This window comes from Enhydra lutris, unplaced genomic scaffold (assembly GCF_002288905.1).
Source record: "Enhydra lutris kenyoni isolate GAN:26980312 unplaced genomic scaffold, ASM228890v2 scaffoldscaffold8, whole genome shotgun sequence".
NCBI classification, from domain to species: Eukaryota; Metazoa; Chordata; class Mammalia; order Carnivora; family Mustelidae; genus Enhydra; species Enhydra lutris.
Genome location: NW_019154092.1, coordinates 16,450,204 through 16,470,820, shown reverse-complemented (window position 1 = coordinate 16,470,820; position 20,617 = coordinate 16,450,204). Strand labels below are relative to the sequence as shown.

At 35.5% G+C, this 20,617-nt stretch overlaps 1 protein-coding gene across 2 annotated transcripts in view; it reads left to right on the top strand.

The window, feature by feature from the left end:
• The window catches only part of LOC111142435 (Rho associated coiled-coil containing protein kinase 1), a 159,261-nt gene extending 147,388 nt beyond the window's left edge, over positions 1–11,873 (top strand). For both annotated transcript variants that reach the window (XM_022495564.1, XM_022495563.1), the window contains exons 28-33: positions 3,321–3,391; positions 3,598–3,686; positions 7,702–7,780; positions 7,928–8,189; positions 8,872–9,079; positions 10,310–11,873. In XM_022495564.1, coding sequence (XP_022351272.1) covers positions 3,321–3,391; positions 3,598–3,686; positions 7,702–7,780; positions 7,928–8,189; positions 8,872–9,079; positions 10,310–10,316 — 716 coding nt within the window. In that variant the 3' untranslated portion in view covers positions 10,317–11,873. The remainder of the gene's footprint in view (positions 1–3,320; positions 3,392–3,597; positions 3,687–7,701; positions 7,781–7,927; positions 8,190–8,871; positions 9,080–10,309) is intronic.
• Positions 11,874–20,617: the final 8,744 nt, after the last annotated feature.

Genomic DNA, 20,617 nt, shown 5'->3' with positions numbered 1-20,617 from the left:
AGAACACACATGCATGTTGTGCATGCAGGTGGGAAGGAGGGGGAAGGTCAGAGAGAGAGAAGGAGATTGAGGTGGGGCTTAGTGCCAGGGCCTTGCGATCATGACCTGAGCTGAAACCAAGAGTTGGATTTTTAACTAGCTAAGCCACCCAAATACCCTGAGATGTTTTTTGTTGTTATTTTGTTTTTTTTTCCCCCCAAGAAGTTGGGTGGATCGGGGCACCTTTGCCTCAGGTCATGATCCCAGAGTCCTGGAATCTAGCCCCATGTCATGCTCTCTGCTCAGCAGGGAGCTTGCTTCTCCCTCCTGCTCAGCCTGCTGCTCCCCTGTTTGTGCTTGCTTGCTCGCTTGCTCTCTCTCTCTCTCTCTCTCTCTGTCAAATAAATAAATAAAATCTTTAAAAAAAAAATGGGTGGATGAACTGATAATGACTTAGTAATAGATTTCATCATTCAATATAAAGGTTTTCATTTAATTACCATGTATATCTAGGGCTAAGCCTCTATAACCTTAGTGGGCATCTTGTCCTTAACTAGATGGTTCCTCTTAAGTTTCCCAATTCTAAAAAAAACTTAGGAAAAAATGATCTGTCGTACAATCCTGTGAAGTTCTTAAAATCACTTTTATTCGCCTGATTCTTTTATGTCTTCACCCTCTTTTTGGTTCTGTAGCAGGTTGTGTCTTAGTGCAGTATAAATATAGAAGTTACACTTGGGTTAAGATTTTCCCATTGCCTTGATGACAAAAAGATTAACATGATAACTGCCTCTCCTCCCTTGTTCTTTCTCTTTCCTTCTTTTGGAACCACTGAGCTAATAATCTGAAAAGAATGTAAAAGTAGATGAAGCACTAGAGCAAACACTTGATATCAACACTCTGTTAATATTCATTGTCTCTTATGGATTATCTGCATTTTTCTCTCTCCATCTAGCTTTATCTCAGTCTATGTAATTTAAACCTGTAAATAGTGGATTTCTTAGTGTGTTTCAAGTATTTGAGTATATAACAGCTTCTGATGTGCCCAAATCTAATCAATGGTTTGGAGATAATGCATGTGAAATCTTGAGCATTGATTAATTTCCTTTTTTATATCACTTCTGAATACAATTAAAATATTTTGGGATGGTTCCTTAGCTCTGTTTCTTAAGAACCTACAGCCATAAGGCATAAATAATTTTGGCATTTATTCTCATAGAGAAATAACTGGGGGATGGGGTATTTTGGCATACACAATTTTATATAAATGTCAAGATTTCAGTGACTTTCACATCTTTTTTGTGAGGAATTACTTGATTAAATAGACTTAGGAGGAGTAGAGCTGCAGTTTGGGACACACTGCAGGGAAATTTTAGTAGCGATAACTTGTTGCTTTTGTAAGATAGAATATTTGTGAGTGATTAGCAACCTTCTGCATATTATTTAATATGAAGCTACCCTTTGGTTTTTAAATTATAACAGTTATTTACGAGAGTGGCTAATTCAGAAAAAAAAAATTGCAAAATAATCAACAAATACTTGTCAAGTACCTACCTACTCTTGTGTGTCAGATATCTTGAGGTGTATAAAAATAGTGTTATGATATGGTCCCTGATCTTACAAAACTTATCAAGGAACTACCTAAGAAGATGAAATAATTATTGCTGAACTAAATTAACAGCAACTAAGAAAAATGTTGGGAGAAGAGGAGGATCATTTTGAGCTCAGGTTTCTCATTATCTTCTCCACCTTTACAACTATAGTTTAGATTAAGGGGAATAACAAAACCAAAGGACATTAGGTGCATGGAAGAAGTTAGAACAAGAAGAATATTACTTCTGATTCAATTAACTGCAAAGCTTTTTAGTTAAAGGACAGAGTGGCATTATGTTCTAGGAACACAAGCCCAGAAATTAGGGTAAACCTACTATTTTGACAGTTTCTGATAGAGTGTACTCTTGAGCAAGTCTGTTTACTTTCTAAACCTTAGTGTCTTCTTTTGTAAATGGAGAATGATAGTAGAAGCTATCCTATCCTGTATTCACAGGAATATAATATCTTATATTCATGGGATAATAGGTATGTAATATGGGATGTTACTTGGAAAGCACATGTCAAACCATAAATGTTCAGTAAATGTTACCTATTGTTTTAATTATTCTAAGACTTTGATGTTTTACAGTGGTTTATGTGGAGAAAGACATTATATATTCCCATTAGGGTCATGATTTGAGCATTATACTTGAAAATTGGCTACTTTTCTGTTTTTTTGTGTCTTAAATATTAAAGATAGAAAACAATTAAATGCTCTTATTTCTAACCTAATATAAAATAATCATTTCTAACAGAATCTTCTTTTCCTCCAGATATTTCTAATAAGCATTAATTATATTTAAATAGTAATAATGTTTATTTTTAAATGCCTTGATTGAATTTGTCAAGGAATTTCTAGTATGCACAAACTGGTTAAAATATTAGCAGCTAACCAACTCAATTCTATGTTCTTTTGCTGTTGATCAAATTCTGGTATAACATACTTAAAAGACTTCGTTTATATCTCTTTAGTTTGGTAAGAATTGCATTTGGACTTAACTCTAGAATTAAGTACTCCCCAACCAGATTTGGACAGTTTTATTGAAATTTTATAGGTGCTTTACCAAAAAGTTTATCAGAATATTGTGCTGAGAAAACAAATAAAATGCTTGTCTCTTATTCTTTATATCTAGTTGATTCTGCCTGCATTCCTTATTTATTTATCTTCTATTCTTATCTTCTGTGAGTAATAGGATACTTCTCTGTACTTTTGCTTGCTCTTTCTTGTGTAAATCATCGCTCTGATTTGTTCCACTTGCTGCATTTTTTTTTTTTTTTTTTTTTAGTTTTTTTTTTTGTTTTTAATAATATTTTTATTTTTTTTTTTTTTTTCTCTTTTTTTTGTAAATCATTTCTCTTTTTTTTTCCCTTTGCTGCTTTTTTTTTTTTTTTTTTGCTAAGTATTTTTATGAGTGTTAAATGATATTTAAAGTCTTCTGTATCATATCCCATTTAAGCTGCAATCCATTCCAGTCTTGCCTGGCTCTTAAGGGTATTGTTTTACCTCATACTTTTATAATTGAGTACTAAATGTTAATTATATGGGAAAAGTGGCTTGGGATTTTTTTCTGCAATATTTGTATGGCCATTAAAGTTGATTTGTGTGATTTGAAGCATGGAAGAGCAAATTATAGCACTTATTCATTTAGCTGTGTTCAAATGCCTGTTGCTGCATGCTGTCAGACAACATGTAATAGCTTTTCCTCTTGTTACAACTTAAGACTGAAGACAATATATTATTTTTCTCCTAGAGTCAAGAATTGAAGGTTGGCTTTCAATACCAAATCGAGGAAATATCAAACGATATGGCTGGAAGAAGCAGGTATTATATTCCTCATTTTTTCTAATTGATATTCTGTTATATATTTTACTTCTAAAGCATAGAACTTGTATTAACTGATCTATTTTTAGCATTGATCTCAGATTAATACAGTACACTTTAGACATAAATGTCAAGTATTGTGCTTATTATTTTAAACCAAGTTAATGTTGCTTGTATATATATTCCCTTTTTTTTTCTCATTTCAGTATGTTGTGGTGAGCAGCAAAAAAATTTTGTTCTATAATGATGAACAAGATAAGGAACAATCCAGTCCATCCATGGTATTGGACATAGAGTAAGTTGCCTTTGGTTGAATTTTAAATCAGTTAAATATTAACTTATGATAATTATTTTTATACTTATAATTTAGGTTTTCTTTTTTCAGATTTTATTTATTTATTTGAGAGAGAGAGAGAGAGCTCCAGTAGGGGGAGGGGCAAAGGGAGAAGCAGACTCCCCACTGAGCATGGAGCCCGACATGGGGCTCCATCCCAGAAGCCTAAGGTTATGACCTGAGTTGAGGTCAGCTGCTTAACCAACTGAGCCACCAGGCACCCCTAGACTTAGAATTTAGTTTATATTTTGTTAAATAATGTTGCATACTTCTCTTAACAAACTTTAAAACTTTGCATTACATCTTTAGCAAAATGTGAGAGGGAAAATTTTGCATAGCTGATTCATGTATTCTAAAGACACATTTTTTATTTCAAGTGTTGATTGGTTTTAGGTTCTAAGAACATCTCCAAAAGTACTATATATAATTATGAGGTCATTGTTAAGGAAATGTAAATATATCTTTTGTTTTTAATAGAGGCCTTTAATAAGCTTAGGCTTTTTCCTTTGTATTCATTCTAAAACCTTTTCTTAAGCACTGCTGCCTGTATCATCATGGGTCTTATAGATTGTACAAAGATGAGTGAGATGGTTCCATTTTTAAGGAGCTTACAGATAGTAAGAAGTAGTAGGTAAAAGAAGTAGTAAAAAAGGTAAAACATGCAACAAAATATAAATTCAAAGTGAAATGTGGTGGGTGCTATTCATGAAAAATATAAACTTAAAATGAAGTATTGCCATTCCTTTAGAATTAAACATTTGTGAAGTCAGTTATAGCTAGAATATAAAAAGAATTAAGTAACTACCAAAGAGTACTGAAATTTTATTTCTCAATTTTTCTTTTTCAAATATAATTAATATACAGTGTTATATTAGTTTCAGGCATATAACAAAGTGAGTCAACAATTCTGAGCATTACTCATTACTTAACACAATAAGTATAATCCTAATCCTCTTCACCTAGTATTTCCCCCACTGTCCCACCCACCTCCCCTCTGGTAACCATCAGTTTAAACGTTCTCTATATTTAAGAGTCTGGTTTTTTAGTTGTTTTTTTTCTTTGTTCATTTGTTTTGTTTTTTAAAGTCCACATATAAGTGAAGTCATATGGTATTTGTCTTTCTCTGACTTATTTGATTTAGTTTTATACTTTCTTTACTCCACATATGTTGTTGCAAATGGCAAGATTTCTTGTTTTGTTTTGTTATGGCTGAATAATCTTTTCACCTATGGTTGTACACTTCTGTTGCTTCCATATCTTGGCTGTTATAAATAATGCTGCAGTAAACATAGGGGTTCATATATCCCTTTGAATTAGTATTTTCATATTCTTTGGGTAAAAACCCAGTAATGGAATTATTGGAGCATATGGTTATTCTATTTTTAATATTTTTAAAAACCTTCATACTATCTTCCACAGTGGCTGCTCCAGCTTACATTCCCACCAGCAGTGCGTGAGGGTTCCTTTTTCTCCACATCCTTGCCAATACTTGTTATTTCTTGTATTTTTAAACCTAGCCATTCTGACAGGTATAGGGTGATACCTCATTGTTGTTTCTATTTGCATTTCCCTGATGATTACGGATATTGAGCATTTTCTCCTGTGTCTTTTGGCTATCTGTATGTCTTCTTTGGAAAAATGTGTGTTCGTGCCCTCTGCTCGTTTTTTTAAGCTTTTATTTATTTATTTGAGAGAACAGGTGAAAGAGAGGAAGCGAACACAAGCTGGGGGAGGGGGAGGGCAGAGGAAGAAGGAGAGAAGCAGCAGACTGCCTGCTGAGGAGGGAGCCTGAGGTGGGGCTCGATCCAAAGACCCCAGGATCATGAACGGAGCCAAAGGCAGATGCTCTGCCTCAAAGGCAGGTGCCCCTCCTCTGCCCATTTTTATTTGGGTTATTGGGGGGGGGGGTTGAATTGTGTAAGTTCTGTATATATTTTTTATATTAACCCCTTAATCCATAGATCATTTACAAGTATCTTCTCCCATTCAGTAGGTTATCTTCTTGTTTTATTGATTTTAAAAAAAAATTTTTTTTTGCTATGTAAAAAGCCTTTTTTATGTAGTCCGAAGAGTTTAATTTTGCTTTACTTTCCCCGCCAAAGGAGACCTATCTAGAGAAATGTTCCTGTGGCTTATGTCAAAGAGCTTACTACCTATGTTTTCTTCTAGGAGTTTTATGGTTTCAGGTCTCATATTTAGGTCTTTTCTCCATTCTGAGTTTATTTTTGTGTATGGTAAAAGAAAGTGGTCCGGTTTCATTCTTTTGCATGTAGCTGTCCAGTTTCCCAGCACCATTTGTTGAAGAGACTTTTTCCCATTTTGTTTTCTTGCCTCCTTCGTTGTAGATTAATTGATCATAAAAGGCATGGGTTTATTTCTGGGCTCTCTATGCTTTTCTATTGATCTGTGTGTCCTTGTGCCAGTACCATATTTTTTTTTTATTTCCTAATGTCTTAAAGAAGCATTAGTTGTGAAAATTTAAATGATCAACTTAGGTGGAATAATACATAAACACTAATATTAAAGATACCATCTTTCAACTTCAAAAGTTAAGTACTTCCAGAATGATGAAAGTTGGTTATTTTACCCTTTTATTGAGGCAGAATTTTTGTGTAATAAAAATGCATACATCTTAAGTATTGTGTTCACTGACTTTTGACAATTACAAACACCCATGTAAAACAAGATAAAGAATATTTCCATCACCTAGAAAGCCCACTTTTTTCAGGAGGAAGAAAAAGATCATCTGAATTTTATTATCAAGTTTTGCCCATTCTAGAACTTCATGTAAATTTATATGTGCCTATTCATTTTCTTTATGGTATCTTTTAATGGAAGCCAGTTTTAAGAATCACAACCTTTTGTAGTCTAAGAAATTTTGCCCACCCAAAGGTTGTGATGGTATTCTGTGTTTTCTTTGAGGAATTTTATTCTAGGCTTTATATTTAAGTTATGATTAATCTCAAAATTTATTTTTGTGTTTGGTAAGAGGTTGCAGTTGAGGTTAGTTTTGAATGTGTAAGTGTGTGTTTTTCCATGTAGATATCTAGTCGTTCCAGTACTACTCATTTTTATATATTGATCTTGAATTCTTTAATCTTGCTGTTTACTTACTAGTTTTGTTGGGGTGTTTGGTGGATTCCACAGGACTTTTCTACAAATATAATCATGTGCTTCTTTCTAATCTATAAGCCTATGTCACATGTATGGATTCATATGAACACCACCAGTTACAGAACAGTTCCATTACAGGGACCCATCTTGCTACCCTTTTGTAGCCATAACAAGGGCCCTTTCTCCTTCCCACTCTAATCCCAGGCTACCTGTTCTCTGTTCTCCATCTCTGTAGTTTTGTCATTTCAAGAATGTTACATAAATGGGATCAGATAGTATGTAAACTTTGAGATTGGCTCTTTTCACTTAATTCTCTTGAGATTCATCCAAGTTGTTTATTTCTCTTTATTGTTAAGTAGTATTCCATGGTATGAATGTACCACAGTTTGTTTAACCATTCATTTGGGTTATTTTCAGCATTTGGCTATTATAAATCAAGCTGCTGTGAACATTTATGCACAAGTTTTTTTATAAATATAAATTTTCTTTTCTCTGGAATGAAGGCCCAGGAGTGCAAATGCTGGGTCATATGTTAAGCATATGTTTGTTTAGTTTTGTAAGAAAGTGCCTTCCTGTTTTTCGAAGTGGCTCTGCAGCTTTTACATTTTTGCCATAATTGTGTGAGTGGTGTAGTTTCTCTGCATCTTCATCAGCATTTGGCATTATTACTATTTTTAGTTTTTAAATTTATCAGGTATATAGTGATACTGTAATTTTAATTTGCATTTCTCTGATGACTAATGATGTTGAACATCTTGTAATGTTCTTATTTCCTATCTCTATGTTTTCTTTAATGAAATATCTCTCTTTTACTGTAGATGAGTTTTTATAATAGCTTAAATCATACTTATTTTTATTTTAGTAAATTGTTTCACGTTCGACCTGTAACCCAAGGAGATGTTTACAGGGCTGAAACTGAAGAAATTCCTAAAATATTCCAGGTAAAAACCATAATAGATCTTTTACTTAAGTACTAAGTGCATTTTGTGAAGTAAATGCAAATATTACCAATGCTTTTTATACATGTGAAACTTTTATGTACAAATTAAGACTTTTTAAAATCTTTGTTTTACCATTCCTGAATGTAGATACTATATGCAAATGAAGGTGAATGTAGAAAAGATGTAGAGATGGAATCAGTACAGCAAGCTGAAAAGACTAATTTTCAAAACCACAAAGGCCATGAGTTCATTCCTACACTCTACCACTTTCCTGCCAACTGTGAGGCCTGTGCCAAACCTCTCTGGCATGTTTTTAAGCCACCTCCTGCCCTAGAATGTCGAAGATGCCATGTTAAGTGCCACAGAGATCACTTAGATAAGAAAGAGGACTTAATTTCTCCATGTAAAGGTAAGGCATAAAAATTACTTTCACAGTTTATAAAAAATTAGAAAATTAAGTCCCATTTAAATAGCTTCTTCAAGTGTAGCATTTTCTACACCAATTTGAAAAGAGGTTGTAAGAAGTAATATTTTGACATGGTGGAGCAACATGTGGCTGTCACTTCACAGTTACAGATTTAGCTTTGAACACAATGTTTTTAAAGAGCATTACCCCCTTTATAAAAAATGTACCTCTAAGAAATTACTCTAAATTGGAGAGAAGGACTATAGGTGAGTTCCACTGTATTATTCCTCCATGAGTTTTTTCTTCATACTTGTTTTCTTTTTGTCTGGTTTTCACTGCCTAGACCAACATGCTGGATCATAGACAAAATGGTCTCTAGGTTAGCAGAGGTAACCTGACGGAAAGAATACAGGCAACAGCTATTTTAAGATAAGAAACTTATGTTCTAAAAATACATTAATTTGTTTCACTTCTGCATTTTTTTGTATTTCTGTTTTTATTTTTCTTAATAGTTTGTGACTTATGTTTTCTTTTTAAATGTTCGGCCTTAATTAAGGAGAAAGAGGTATTTTCCAAGCTTAATTAAGCATAGTAAATCTCTTAAAATTTTAAGAACTTACAAAATTATGCTTCAGTAGAGCCATTTTAGGTATTGTATGACTTTGTCTTTGTTTTTTTAACATAGTAAGTTATGATGTAACATCAGCAAGAGATATGCTGCTGTTAGCATGTTCTCAGGATGAACAAAAAAAATGGGTAACACATTTGGTAAAGAAGATCCCTAAGAATCCACCATCTGGTTTTGTTCGTGCATCCCCTCGAACACTTTCTACAAGATCTACTGCAAATCAGTCTTTCCGAAAAGCGGTCAAAAATACATCTGGAAAAACTAGGTAAGGATTGTAGTGTTAACCTCTTTGACAGTGTGAAAGTGATTAGTATCTATAAAATCTAAAATCTAATTGTTCTTTTCCTTATAGAGGGCATCATTTGTAGCTAAGTATTTATAATATATGACTTAAAATAACTTTACAAACTACTTTGATTCCTGTTTGAAGTTCATACTATTTATAAATGTCATATTTAATTCCACGTCTATGTCAGATTTTGCTATCATTGGTTGGTATATACGGCCCATACGTAGCCCTTAATTTTTTAAACAACTTGTGGATTGTCACCCTTTTTAAATGTAAATAGATTCATATAAAACTTTGCTCTTCTCCTCTTTAACTATGTTGGCATAGATTTTTTTTTTTTAATCAAAACTATTATTTTGGTATCACTGATGATGGTGTTGCAAATAAACTTCCCAGTTAAGTATACACCTCTTTTTTTTTAACTGGTTTTGATAGAATTTTTTCAAAAATATTTATATGTTATAATAAACAATTATAGGACATAATTAAATCCCTCCCTCAAGAGAGGTTATGATAGATATCTCATTCAGTTCTCATACATGAATAAATGAGGCCCAGAGGAATTAAGCCATTTGGACAAGATCCCACATCAAGCTAGTGGCATAGTCAGGGTTGAAACCTATTCTTATCCAATTCTAAAGCCTAAATTTTTTTCTCCTTTACCAAATACCAACTTTCCTAGAGTTTAATCCCTATATAAGAGGAATATTGATTTGAGGAAGCTGAGACCTAACATTGATTTGCCTCTCTGTTAATGTCAAATTCATCCCATTTCTTTACTCCTTATTATCAGTAACTGAGTCTAATCCTTTGAAATGAGTAATAGGTATTATACCATCTGTATTCTTCAGCCACCATTACTACTCCAGGGTATTATCACCTCACTCCTGACTGAGTTCTGTAAAATCCTGTTATCACCTCTCTCCTGTATAAGATAAGGCTGCACCCGGAATTACTTAAAATTGAATTATAGCTTTGTAAAAAACAAAACAAAAAAAGACCATGTGTTTGAAATAGAGTAGAAGTAAGAAGAAAGTAATGCTAAGTATATTTCTCCTTTTCTTTTCCAAATTTTGTGTATTTCTTAATCACATATAAAGATAATTTATATTTACCTCTCCCTACAATTTTTTTTCTTGTATTTTTAAACTGAGTATATTTCCTTAATTACATTTTTTTCTTTTTCTGCCCCCCTTCCCTCTCCAGCAGCTAACCATGTGACCTAACGCCTTGTGGAATCATGTGGAATGCTACCTGATAAACCAGGCTTCTTTAACCATGCAGAGCAGACAGGCTGTTCCTTTGACACAAATATCACAGGCTTCAGGGTTAAGATTGCTGTTATTCTGTTCTTGCTTTGGCACAAAAGCACACTGAGGGTTTTTTTTTTTGTTGTTGTTGTTTTGTTTTGTTTTTAATTGCGGGTTTGCCTACAGGTAGATTAGATTAATTATTACTATGTAATGCAAGTACAATTGGGGGAAAGCTTAGGTAGGTATATTTTTTTAAAAAGGTGCTGCCTTTTTGAATTTCTAAGAAAATGCCTGTCAATCATGATAGAACACAGTTTTCCTCATATGAGTGAGAGGAAGGGACTTTCACTTTCAAGTGGAATGGCCATCACTATGAAGATCAGCTCATGGAAGGAGTAAAGAAAATATCTCAAAATGAGACAACTGAAATTCTTTTAAATGACTTCAGTCTTTGTGCTCTTGCAAGACTCTATACAAAACTATTTTAAGAAAGCAGTGACATCACTTGACTTCAGTGCCCTCACTGTAGAATTTAAAAGCCTCACTTCTGATTGCCCGTGGCAGACTTATGGAGAATAATTATTTTGCATTATGCTTTACAAAATACTGTATGTGTTTCAGCACGTTTGTAGATTGGGGAAATGGGAGAAGGCAAAAAAAATAAAAATTTACATTTAATCTATGCATTTTTGCCAAGCCATATTGAGTTATTTTACTACTAGAGACGTTAGGAACTAACTGTACAAAAGAACCAAGTTTTAAAAGCGTTTTGTGGGGTACATCATTTCTGTAATTGTATAATGTATTTCTTTGTGGTTTTAAATGATAAAGACATTAAGTTAACAAACATATAAGAAATGTATGCACTGTTTGAAATGTAAATTATTCTTAGAACACTTTCAATGGGAGTTGCATTGCCCTTTTAGTGCCTTAATTTGAAAGAATTATTTTACTGCCATGACTAAATGTAGAAATTTCAAAAGAACGTATTTTCAAGAAATTTTGTGTCAGTGGGTTCTTCATTGATAATTGGTTTAATTTAAAATGTTTAGAGTTTTGTTGGACTTTCACAAATTGAGTACAATCTTTGCATTAAACTACCTGCTACAATAATGACTTTATAAAATTCTGCAAGATATGTAGGTTTATGTCAATATAAAAGAAAATTATGGCAATACATCTGCGATGTTTTCCAGTTAACATAGGAATTACCAGATAAATACTGTTAAACTCTTGTCCAATAACAAGAGTTGATTCATACATATGGGCAGTATGATTTATTTTTTATTTTTTTAACCAAATACCTCCTCAGTAATTTATAATGGCTTTGCAGTAATGTGTATCAAATAAGAAGCACTGGAAAACTGATTCGTCTCTAGGATGATATGCATGTTTCAAGTGGTATTGAAAGCCGCACTGATGGATATGTAATAATAAACATATCTGTTATTAATATGCTAATGACTCTGTGCTCATTTAATGAGAAATAAAAATAATTTATGGATGGATACCTTTAATATGACTGGTGTTTTCTTGAATAGAAACCATGTTATAAATTAGTCCCTGACTGTAAACAATGTTTGTTAAAGTCCATGATTAGATTAAAGTGGATTTTTAAAAGAAAATGTGATTTGGCTCTAAAACTAGTGGCTATAGTTGAAGAGTTGAGTAATGTCTGTTGGAAAACAGTTCTCTGTGGGTCTCTTGCATTTTTCCGTGTCCTGTGAGCAGTGGCTCTAGCAGCTTTAGTTCTGGACTATCTTTACCAAAGAGATTTGTATAATCAACAGCCTTGGACAATATCATGTCTTCCTCAAAGAAAGGCAAGTTGTTTACTATCCAGTATAATGAAAGATAGTATCTCCCTCTAGAGCAAAAGCTGGCAGATTTGCTTATGTTCCTTATAAAAGACTCAGGTATCCTAAACTTCAGGTTCCTCATCTGTAATGCAAACCCACTGCATGCTCAGCAACCCCTTGGGCCACTGTGCATCTGCATCTCCTTGGAGGGCAAGGAGAACTGACAGGAGTGTGAACCTCATGCTGCTTGCTATATTGTTAGTATACAGTTGTTTGGTTCTGTACAAGGTCCAGTAAAGTACAGAGAACAGTTAATTTGAATTAGTTTAAGGAGAGGACATTAAAAAGAAAAATTAACCTGAGCATGAAACTCTTTTGAGAACTAACAGATATTTGAAGAATGACTCTAAATGCCACGTTGTAGAACCAGGTCAGCCAAGAAGGCTGCTTCTCTTCTAAATTCAGAAAACCACTTAGGGGTGCCTGGGTGTCTCAGTCAAGTGTCTGCCTTGGGGTCAGGTCATGACCTCAGGACCCTGGGATCCAGCCCCACATTGGGCTCCCTGCTGTGTGGGGAGCCTGCTTCTCCCTTTTCCTCTGCCACTTCCCCTGCTTATGATCTTTTACTCTCTCTCTCTCTCTGTTAAATAAATAAAATTTTAAAAAATAGGAAAGAAAACCACTTAATCCTAAAGTATACCAACATGGCAAGGACCAGGAGAGTGCCTTGTTCAGGAAGGCACACTACTCCTGGTTCTTGACAGTGTTTTTGCTATGCCTGCTTCAATCCACACCAAGTTAGATGATTTCCACTGTTCTTCCCACTTACAGACCTTGTGTCTGGACACTGGAATCTGTCAGCACTGCCAGAAAAATCGTTTTCATCATCTCACTCGTCTTCTGTGGGTACATTTGCTTGTCCAAAACAATCACATTCAGAACTCCAACTGCAAGGAATTTGGGGAAATGTACTCTCACTTTTCTGTCCACTTTACTACAGGAAGGTATACTAAAAGGTTCAGCATCAAGCGTGCACATTCACCACACCTGCAAATTTGTGCTGAGACCAGGGGCTCTGGGCTAGAAAGAAAACAGCCACTATCCTTATTTACAGGCTGGAAGTGTGAGTCACTTTGTCATTATTTGAAGTTACAGCTTTAAAATAACCTAACTTTACTTAAAAAAAAAAAAAAAGAAAAAATGGCAATCAAACTCTGCTTGGTAAAATATGTTCTCATTTTCATATCATTAGATATTCTATAATAACGAGGGCGCCTGGGTGGCTCAGACGGTTAAGCGTCTGCCTTTGGCTCAGGTCATGATTCCAGGGTCCTTGGATTGAGCCCCGTATCTTACTCCCTCCTTGGGAAACTTCTGTCTCTGGTCCTCCATTCCCACTCGTGGGCTCTCTCTGTCAATCTGACAAATAAATAAAATACTGGGGGGTGGGGGGAAGGCCCATTTATTTTACTAATTATACTCAAAATATTGGTATTTTTAAGTCTGCAAAAGAATGTAAAATGTGGGGCGCCTGGGTGGCTCAGTTGGTTGGGCGACTGCCTTCGGCTGGGATCATGATCCCAGAGTCCCAGGATCTAGTCCCACGTCGGACTCCCGGCTCCATGGGGAGTCTGCTTCTCCCACCGACCTTCCCTCTCATGCTCTCTCTCACTCTCTCTCTCAAATAAATAAATAAAATATTTAAAAAAAAAATATATATATATATATAACGTATTTTTATATCTACCATCCAGAATCAGCAAATGTTATATTTGCTTCAAATTGCTCTTAACAGAAAAACTTTTAATCAAAGATCTTTTTTGTTCCTCCTCCCCATTCCTATTCTCTTCCCTTCCTCCACAAAGCAGTAACTGCCATTAATTTGATATGTATTGGGGTGCCCGGGTGGCTCAGTGGGTTAAAGCCTCTGCCTTCAGCCAAGGTCGTGATCCCAGGGTCCTGGGATCAAGCCTCAAATCGGGCTCTCTGCTCAGCGGAAAGCCGGCTTCCTCCTCTCTCTCTGCCTACTTGTGATCTCTGTCAAATAAATAAATAAAATCTTTAAAAAACACTTTTGATACGTATTATTATTCATATCTCAGCCCTTTACTGAATATGCATATATCTGTATATAAAGTTGTATGTGGCTTTACATTTATATAAATGACTTTATATTTTTCATTTGTAATATTCTATAACGTGTTTATTTCATTCATTATTGCTATTTATGGTGTTTATAATCTATTTCATTATAATCTACTTCATTATAAGAAATAATAGCATTAGAACTTACTATAGTAACAGTTGCCTCCCAAATTTAAACATTTTATTTATGCAAATCTTCATGTAGAAACCCCTGGTAATTAGTTTTAAGTCAGCTTCACTATTTTTGATTTTCTAAGCAGAAAAAATATTTATGCAAAAATAACATTGTTAAACTATAATTAAAATCTTTTCTATTTTAGTGGCATAAACATCCCAGCCAGGCTTTCAAGAAAGTGCATTTGATGTAATAGAAAAGTTGGAACATCTTCATAATCTTACACTTAAAATTATATTTCTCATTGATTCACGTTTTTTTTAATTAGTTAATCCACACTTGCACCACAAATGCTCAAAAAGTTAAAACCACATACTAGCATATCAGCAGTAATTACGATCTTAACCACATAATTTTTACAAATTATTTACATAGTAATTCCTATTTAACTATAAAAGTGGTCTGTCAACTCAGAAAAAACACAATTAACAAGGAACCATCAAACTCCAGAACAAGACTAGGATTCTTACTATTGAACCTTATTCTGAGGATCCTAACAAATAACAGATAAGAAAAAGAAAAAAGTATTACAAGTACTGAAAGGAAGAAGTAAATCTGTCTTTATTTGCTAGTTATGTGATTGTTTACCAAAAATGTTCATAAAAATCAACTGGAAAATTACAAGAACAAGAGACCTTAGTAATATTCAGCCTTCGTAATTGTTTTGTTAGACTCATACAGCATTTTTAAACTGTTAAGTTGCTAGTTTTTAAATTGGAATATTTCAGTTAAAACCCAATTTCCAGTAATTCTTTGTCAAGAGTAAGTTTGGGTAACACTGGACTTGAATCATGCACAGAAGCAATTGCCTGAGCCATTTTTTTAAAAAGATTTTATTTACTCATTTTGAGAGAGAGAATGAGCAGGGGGAGAGGAAGAGGGAGAAGCAGGCTCCCCACTGAGCCAAGAGCCCAACATGGGGCTTGATCCCAGGACACCAGGATCATGACCTGAGTGGTAGGCAGACATTTTAATCTTCTGAGCCACCCAGATGCCCCATCTGACCCATTTCTGATAGGGCATATACTTTCCAGTTCCTACAGTCCTACCTGGGCCACTTCACCTAGTTGTGTTATGTCTAGTATTTAAAACCATCTGAATTTTCAGTGCTGTCAAAAATGTAACATTTAGCATACTTCATATGTAAAAATGTAAAGGTCTATGCCATCAAAGACTCCTGAGGCAAAATTAAACTATAAATGACACTGCAAAAATATTTGAAAAATAGAAGATTAAATTTTTTTGAAGATTTTATTTATTCGACACAGAATGAGAGCACAAGCAGGAGGAGTGGCAGGCAAAGGGAGAGAGAGAAGGGGCTCCCCTGTGAGCAGGGAGCCAGATGCAGGGCTAAATCCCAGGACCCTGAGATCATGACCTGAGCCGAAGGCAGACGCTTAACAAACTGAGGCACCCAGGCGCCCCAGAAGATTAAAATTCTAAAAATCCTGCCAGTCCACAGTTTAAAAAAATGAAGGAAGGAAGGAAGGACAGTATGGTGGGGTGGCGGGGAAAATCCTATAGAAAAATAAGCTAAAGGTAATGAATAGAAAATGTATTTAAATATACAAATGGCTAATAAACTATAGATTAAAATCAACATAGCCATTTTTTGCCCATTAAGTTTATATTTTTTAATCATTTTAATTAGTATCTTCAAGAAATGGGAAAATAGTTGTTAATTAGGTGACATTTATTTTGGTAGTATTTATAAATACTTTAAAAATATATATGTATATGTCATCATCAAGATGGCACAATAGGAGGACCCAGCCTTCATACCCTGACAAACACCAATTTAACAAATACCCATGGATAAAAGCATCTTTATGAGACCTCTGGAGTCTAGTTGAGAGTATCCAGCCTCCCAGTGGAGCACAAAATCCAAGAGTGGCTGCACTGAAAAGAGTAAGAATACTTTCTTTTTTTTTTTTTTTAATTTTTTAATTTATTTGACAGATCACAAGTAGGCAGAGCAGCAGGCGGTGGGGGGGCTGGCAACAGGCTCCCCGCTGAGCAGAGAGCCCAATGTCAAGCTCAATCTCAGGACCCTGAGATCAGGACCTGAGCCAAAGGCAGAGGCTTAACCCACTGAGCCACCCAGGTACCCCAGGTAAGAACACTTTCAATTTAACTGTTGTCACCCCTCCTCCAAACTGGCACAGCTCAGCACTGAGAGAGCTGCTTTTGGTGCCTGATTTCTCTCACAGGGGAAACAGAGAATGATTGAGCATCCAGCTTCCCCAGCCTTTTGGGGCACTGCTCAAGAGGGTGTTTCACCTCACTAAGAATGCTGAGGGAGTAGATATAGCTAAATAACATGGGGCAGCTAAGAACAAAGAAGGGGTGAGGGCTCAAAGCCTTTGGTCAATGAGACCTTTGGCAGCCCACAGACCCCCGTGGCTGGTGCCCACTGCCTCTGCAGATGGCAGCTCCACACGCTCTCACAGATGGCTTATGGATCTCATAGCCATCAAGGATCTCAGAAGTTGGCTTGACTCTGCAAGACTGGGAGAAGTGCACAACCTTAAGACTGCTCCTTCGGGAGGGAGGGAGAGACGTGAAGCTTGTGCTCATCATCACAGCATCTCAGTGCACAGCCATTAGGAAAAGGAGTGGTTGACTCTAAGCACATGGCACAACACTGCAGTGTAGGGAGAAAGCGCACAATCCTAAAACTTCCACACCAGCAAAGAGGAGTGGAGCAGCTGTGTTCATACATTCTGAGAAACCACAGAATCTCTATTTTATTCTGAAAGCAAGTCAATAAAGGCTAGAAGAGGTGACTGCTTCTTCAAATGCACGAACATTAATGCAAGGCTATAAGGGACATGAAGATTAGGGAAACAACACAACTAAAGGCAGAAAATAAATTTCCAAAAACTAATCCCAAGGAACTGGAGATCTATGAATTGCCTGACAAAGAATTCAAAATAATAATCTTTAAAAACCTCAGTGAACAGCAAAAGAACATAGACACCAAGAGAAACCATAAAATAAGATCTGAACTGAAATCCTAGGGCTGGCAAATACAATAAATGAAATGAAAAATGTAACAGCTCTAAAAGCAGACTCAAGCAGAAGAATCAATGAACTCAAAGACTGATTGATTTATATTTTAAAGACATCATCTTAAATTATCCAGTCAGAGGGGCAAAAAGAGGAAAGAATGAAAAAAATGAAGAAAGGCTATAGGACTTAAGGCATACTATCAAGAAAAACAATATATGCATATTGGAATCCCAGAAGAATCAGAGAAAGAGAAAGGGAGAGAAAGCTTATTTAAAGAAATAATGTTGAAAACTCTTCAAATATGGGGAGGGAATGGACATCCAGATGCATGAAGCTCAAAACCCCCACGACTGGCAAACCTAAAGAGGTCTACACTGAAACACTTATAATTAAATTGTCAAAAGTGAAACACAAAAAACGTATTTTGAAAGCAGCAAGAGAAAAGGAGCTCATTGCCTACAAGGAATGCCCAAAAGATTATGAACAGATTTTTCAGCATAAACCTAGCAGGTCACAAGAGAGTAGGATGATTTGTTCGAGATACACAAACAACAAAAGTAACAGCAAACTGCCAACCAAGAACACTATACCTGGCAAAACTGTTCTTTAAAAAAGGAGGAGAGATAGACTCCAGACAAGTCACACTAAGGAAGTTTGTCACCACAAGACATGCCTCACAAGAAGTGCTAAAGAAAGTTCCTCAGGTTGAAATGAAAGAATGCTAAACAGCAACACAAAAGCATATGAATGTATAAATCTCACTGGTAGGGACATCCAAGTGTCTCAGTCAGTTAAGCATCTGCCTTCAGCTCAGGTCCTGATCCCAGGGTCCTGGGATCTGCTTGCAGGGAGCCTGCTTCTCCATCTCCGCTGGCCCCTCCCCCTCTTCTCTTGTTCTCTCTCTCTCTCTCTCTCTCTCAAATAAATAAATAAAATCTTAAAAAATAAATAAATCTCACGGGTAAAGGTAAATATATAGACAAACACAGAATAATGTAATACTGTAATGGTGGTGCATAAGTCAACTTTAACCCTAGAATAAAAGTTAATAGATAAAAGTTTTAAGAATAACTATAACTGAAAAAAATCTGTTAATATATATGTAATATAAAAGATACAAATTATGACATCTATAATATAATACCAATAACATCAATAATGAAGTGTATGTGTATGAAGTAAAAGTGTCTTTTTTATGCAATTGAAGCTTTAAAATGGACTGTTATGTTTTATGTAAGCATCAGAGCAGTCACAAAGAAAATACCTAAAGAAAATGTACAAAAGAAAAAGGAATCAAAACATAACAATATGAAAACTCATCAATCACAACAGAAGATAGCAAGAGAGGAAGAAAGGGAAAAATGACCTACAAAACAGACTGAGAATGATTAATGAAATGGCAGTATAATGTTCTTACCTGACCATCATTACTTTAGATGCAAAGGAATTAAACTCCCCATTTAAAAGACATAGAATGGCTGAATGGAGAAAAAAAATTAGATGGAGCTGCATCTGTGTAAAAGGAATTCACTTTAGGGGTGTCTGGGTGGCTCAGTCAGCTGATCGTGGGAGTCTTGATTTCAGCTCTGGTCATGGTCTCAGGGTCAGGGATTGAGCCCCCAGCTGGGGTCTGTGCTCACTTTGGAGTCTGCTTGAGATTCTCTCTCTTACTCTGCTACTGCCTCCCCTCTCTCTGTCCCTCTCAAATAAATAAGTAAATCTTTTTTAAAAATTAAAAAAAAATAAAAGGAACTCACTTTAGATTCACATATAAGACACACATAGGCTAGGGGCACCTGGGTGACTCAATTGGTTGAGTGACTGACTTTTTTTTTTTTAAGATTTTTATTTATTTATTTGACAGACAGAGATAACAAGTAGGCAGAGAGGCAGGCAGAGAGAGAGAGAGGAGGAGGAAGCAGGCTCCCCGCTGAGCAGAGAGCCCAAAGTGGGGCTCAATCCCAGGACCCTGGGATCATGACCTGCGCCGAAGGCAGAGGCTTTAACCCACTGAGCCTCCCAGGCACCCTGAGTGGCTGACTCTTAATTTCAGCTCAGGTCATGATCTCCCAGTCCCAGAATCAAGCCCAGTGTGGGCCTCCACACTCAGCAGGGAGTCAGCTTGAGATTCTCTCTCTCCCTCGGCCCCTCCCCACACTCCTGCTCTCTCTCTCTCAAAATAAATAAATCTTTTTTAAAAAGGCACACATAGGCTAAAAATTAAGGGATGAAAAATGATATTCCATGCAAATAGTAACCAAAAGAGAACAGAGGTGGCTACACTTATAGCAGACAAATAGACTTTAAGTCAAAAACTAACAAGAGACTTGGGGCACCTGGGTGGCTCAGTGGGTTAAAGCCTCTGCCTTTGGCTCAGGTCATGATCCCAGAGTCCTGGGATCAAGCCCCACATCAGGTTCCCTGCTCAGTGGAGAGCCTGCTTCTCTTCCTCTCTCTGCCTGTTTCTCTGCCCTACTTGTGATCTTTCTCTGTCAAATGGGTAATAAAATCTTAAAAAAAAAAACCTAACAGACAAAGATATATGTGTTTTATATATATATGAATGGTATATAATGATAAAAGGGTCAATTATATATATCATTATATAATGATACAATACATACATATATATACATTATATGTACATATATAATGATATAATGATATATCATTATATAATGGTAAAAGGGCCAATTCAACAGGCAGATAGAACAGTTATGAATATGTATGCACCCAACATCAGAGCTTCTAAATTTATAAAGAAAACATTAACAGATATGAAGGGAGAAATAGATAGCAATACAGTAATAGAAGGAGACTTCAATACCCCATTTTCATTTAAGGGTATAACATCCAGACAGGGTGAATGAATAAGCAGAATTGAATAACATTATAGACCAAATGGACCTGATAGATATATGCAAAACACTTCATCCAGAAGCAGCACAATACACATTCTTCTCAAGTACACATAGAACATTCTCTAGGATAGATCCTATGTAAAAGACAAAGCTTAACAAATTTAGCAAGATTGAAATCATCCCAAATATTTTTTCCAAACACAATGGAATGAAACTAGAAATTAATAATGCAAGAAGATGGGGAAATCCATAAATATACGGAAATTAAA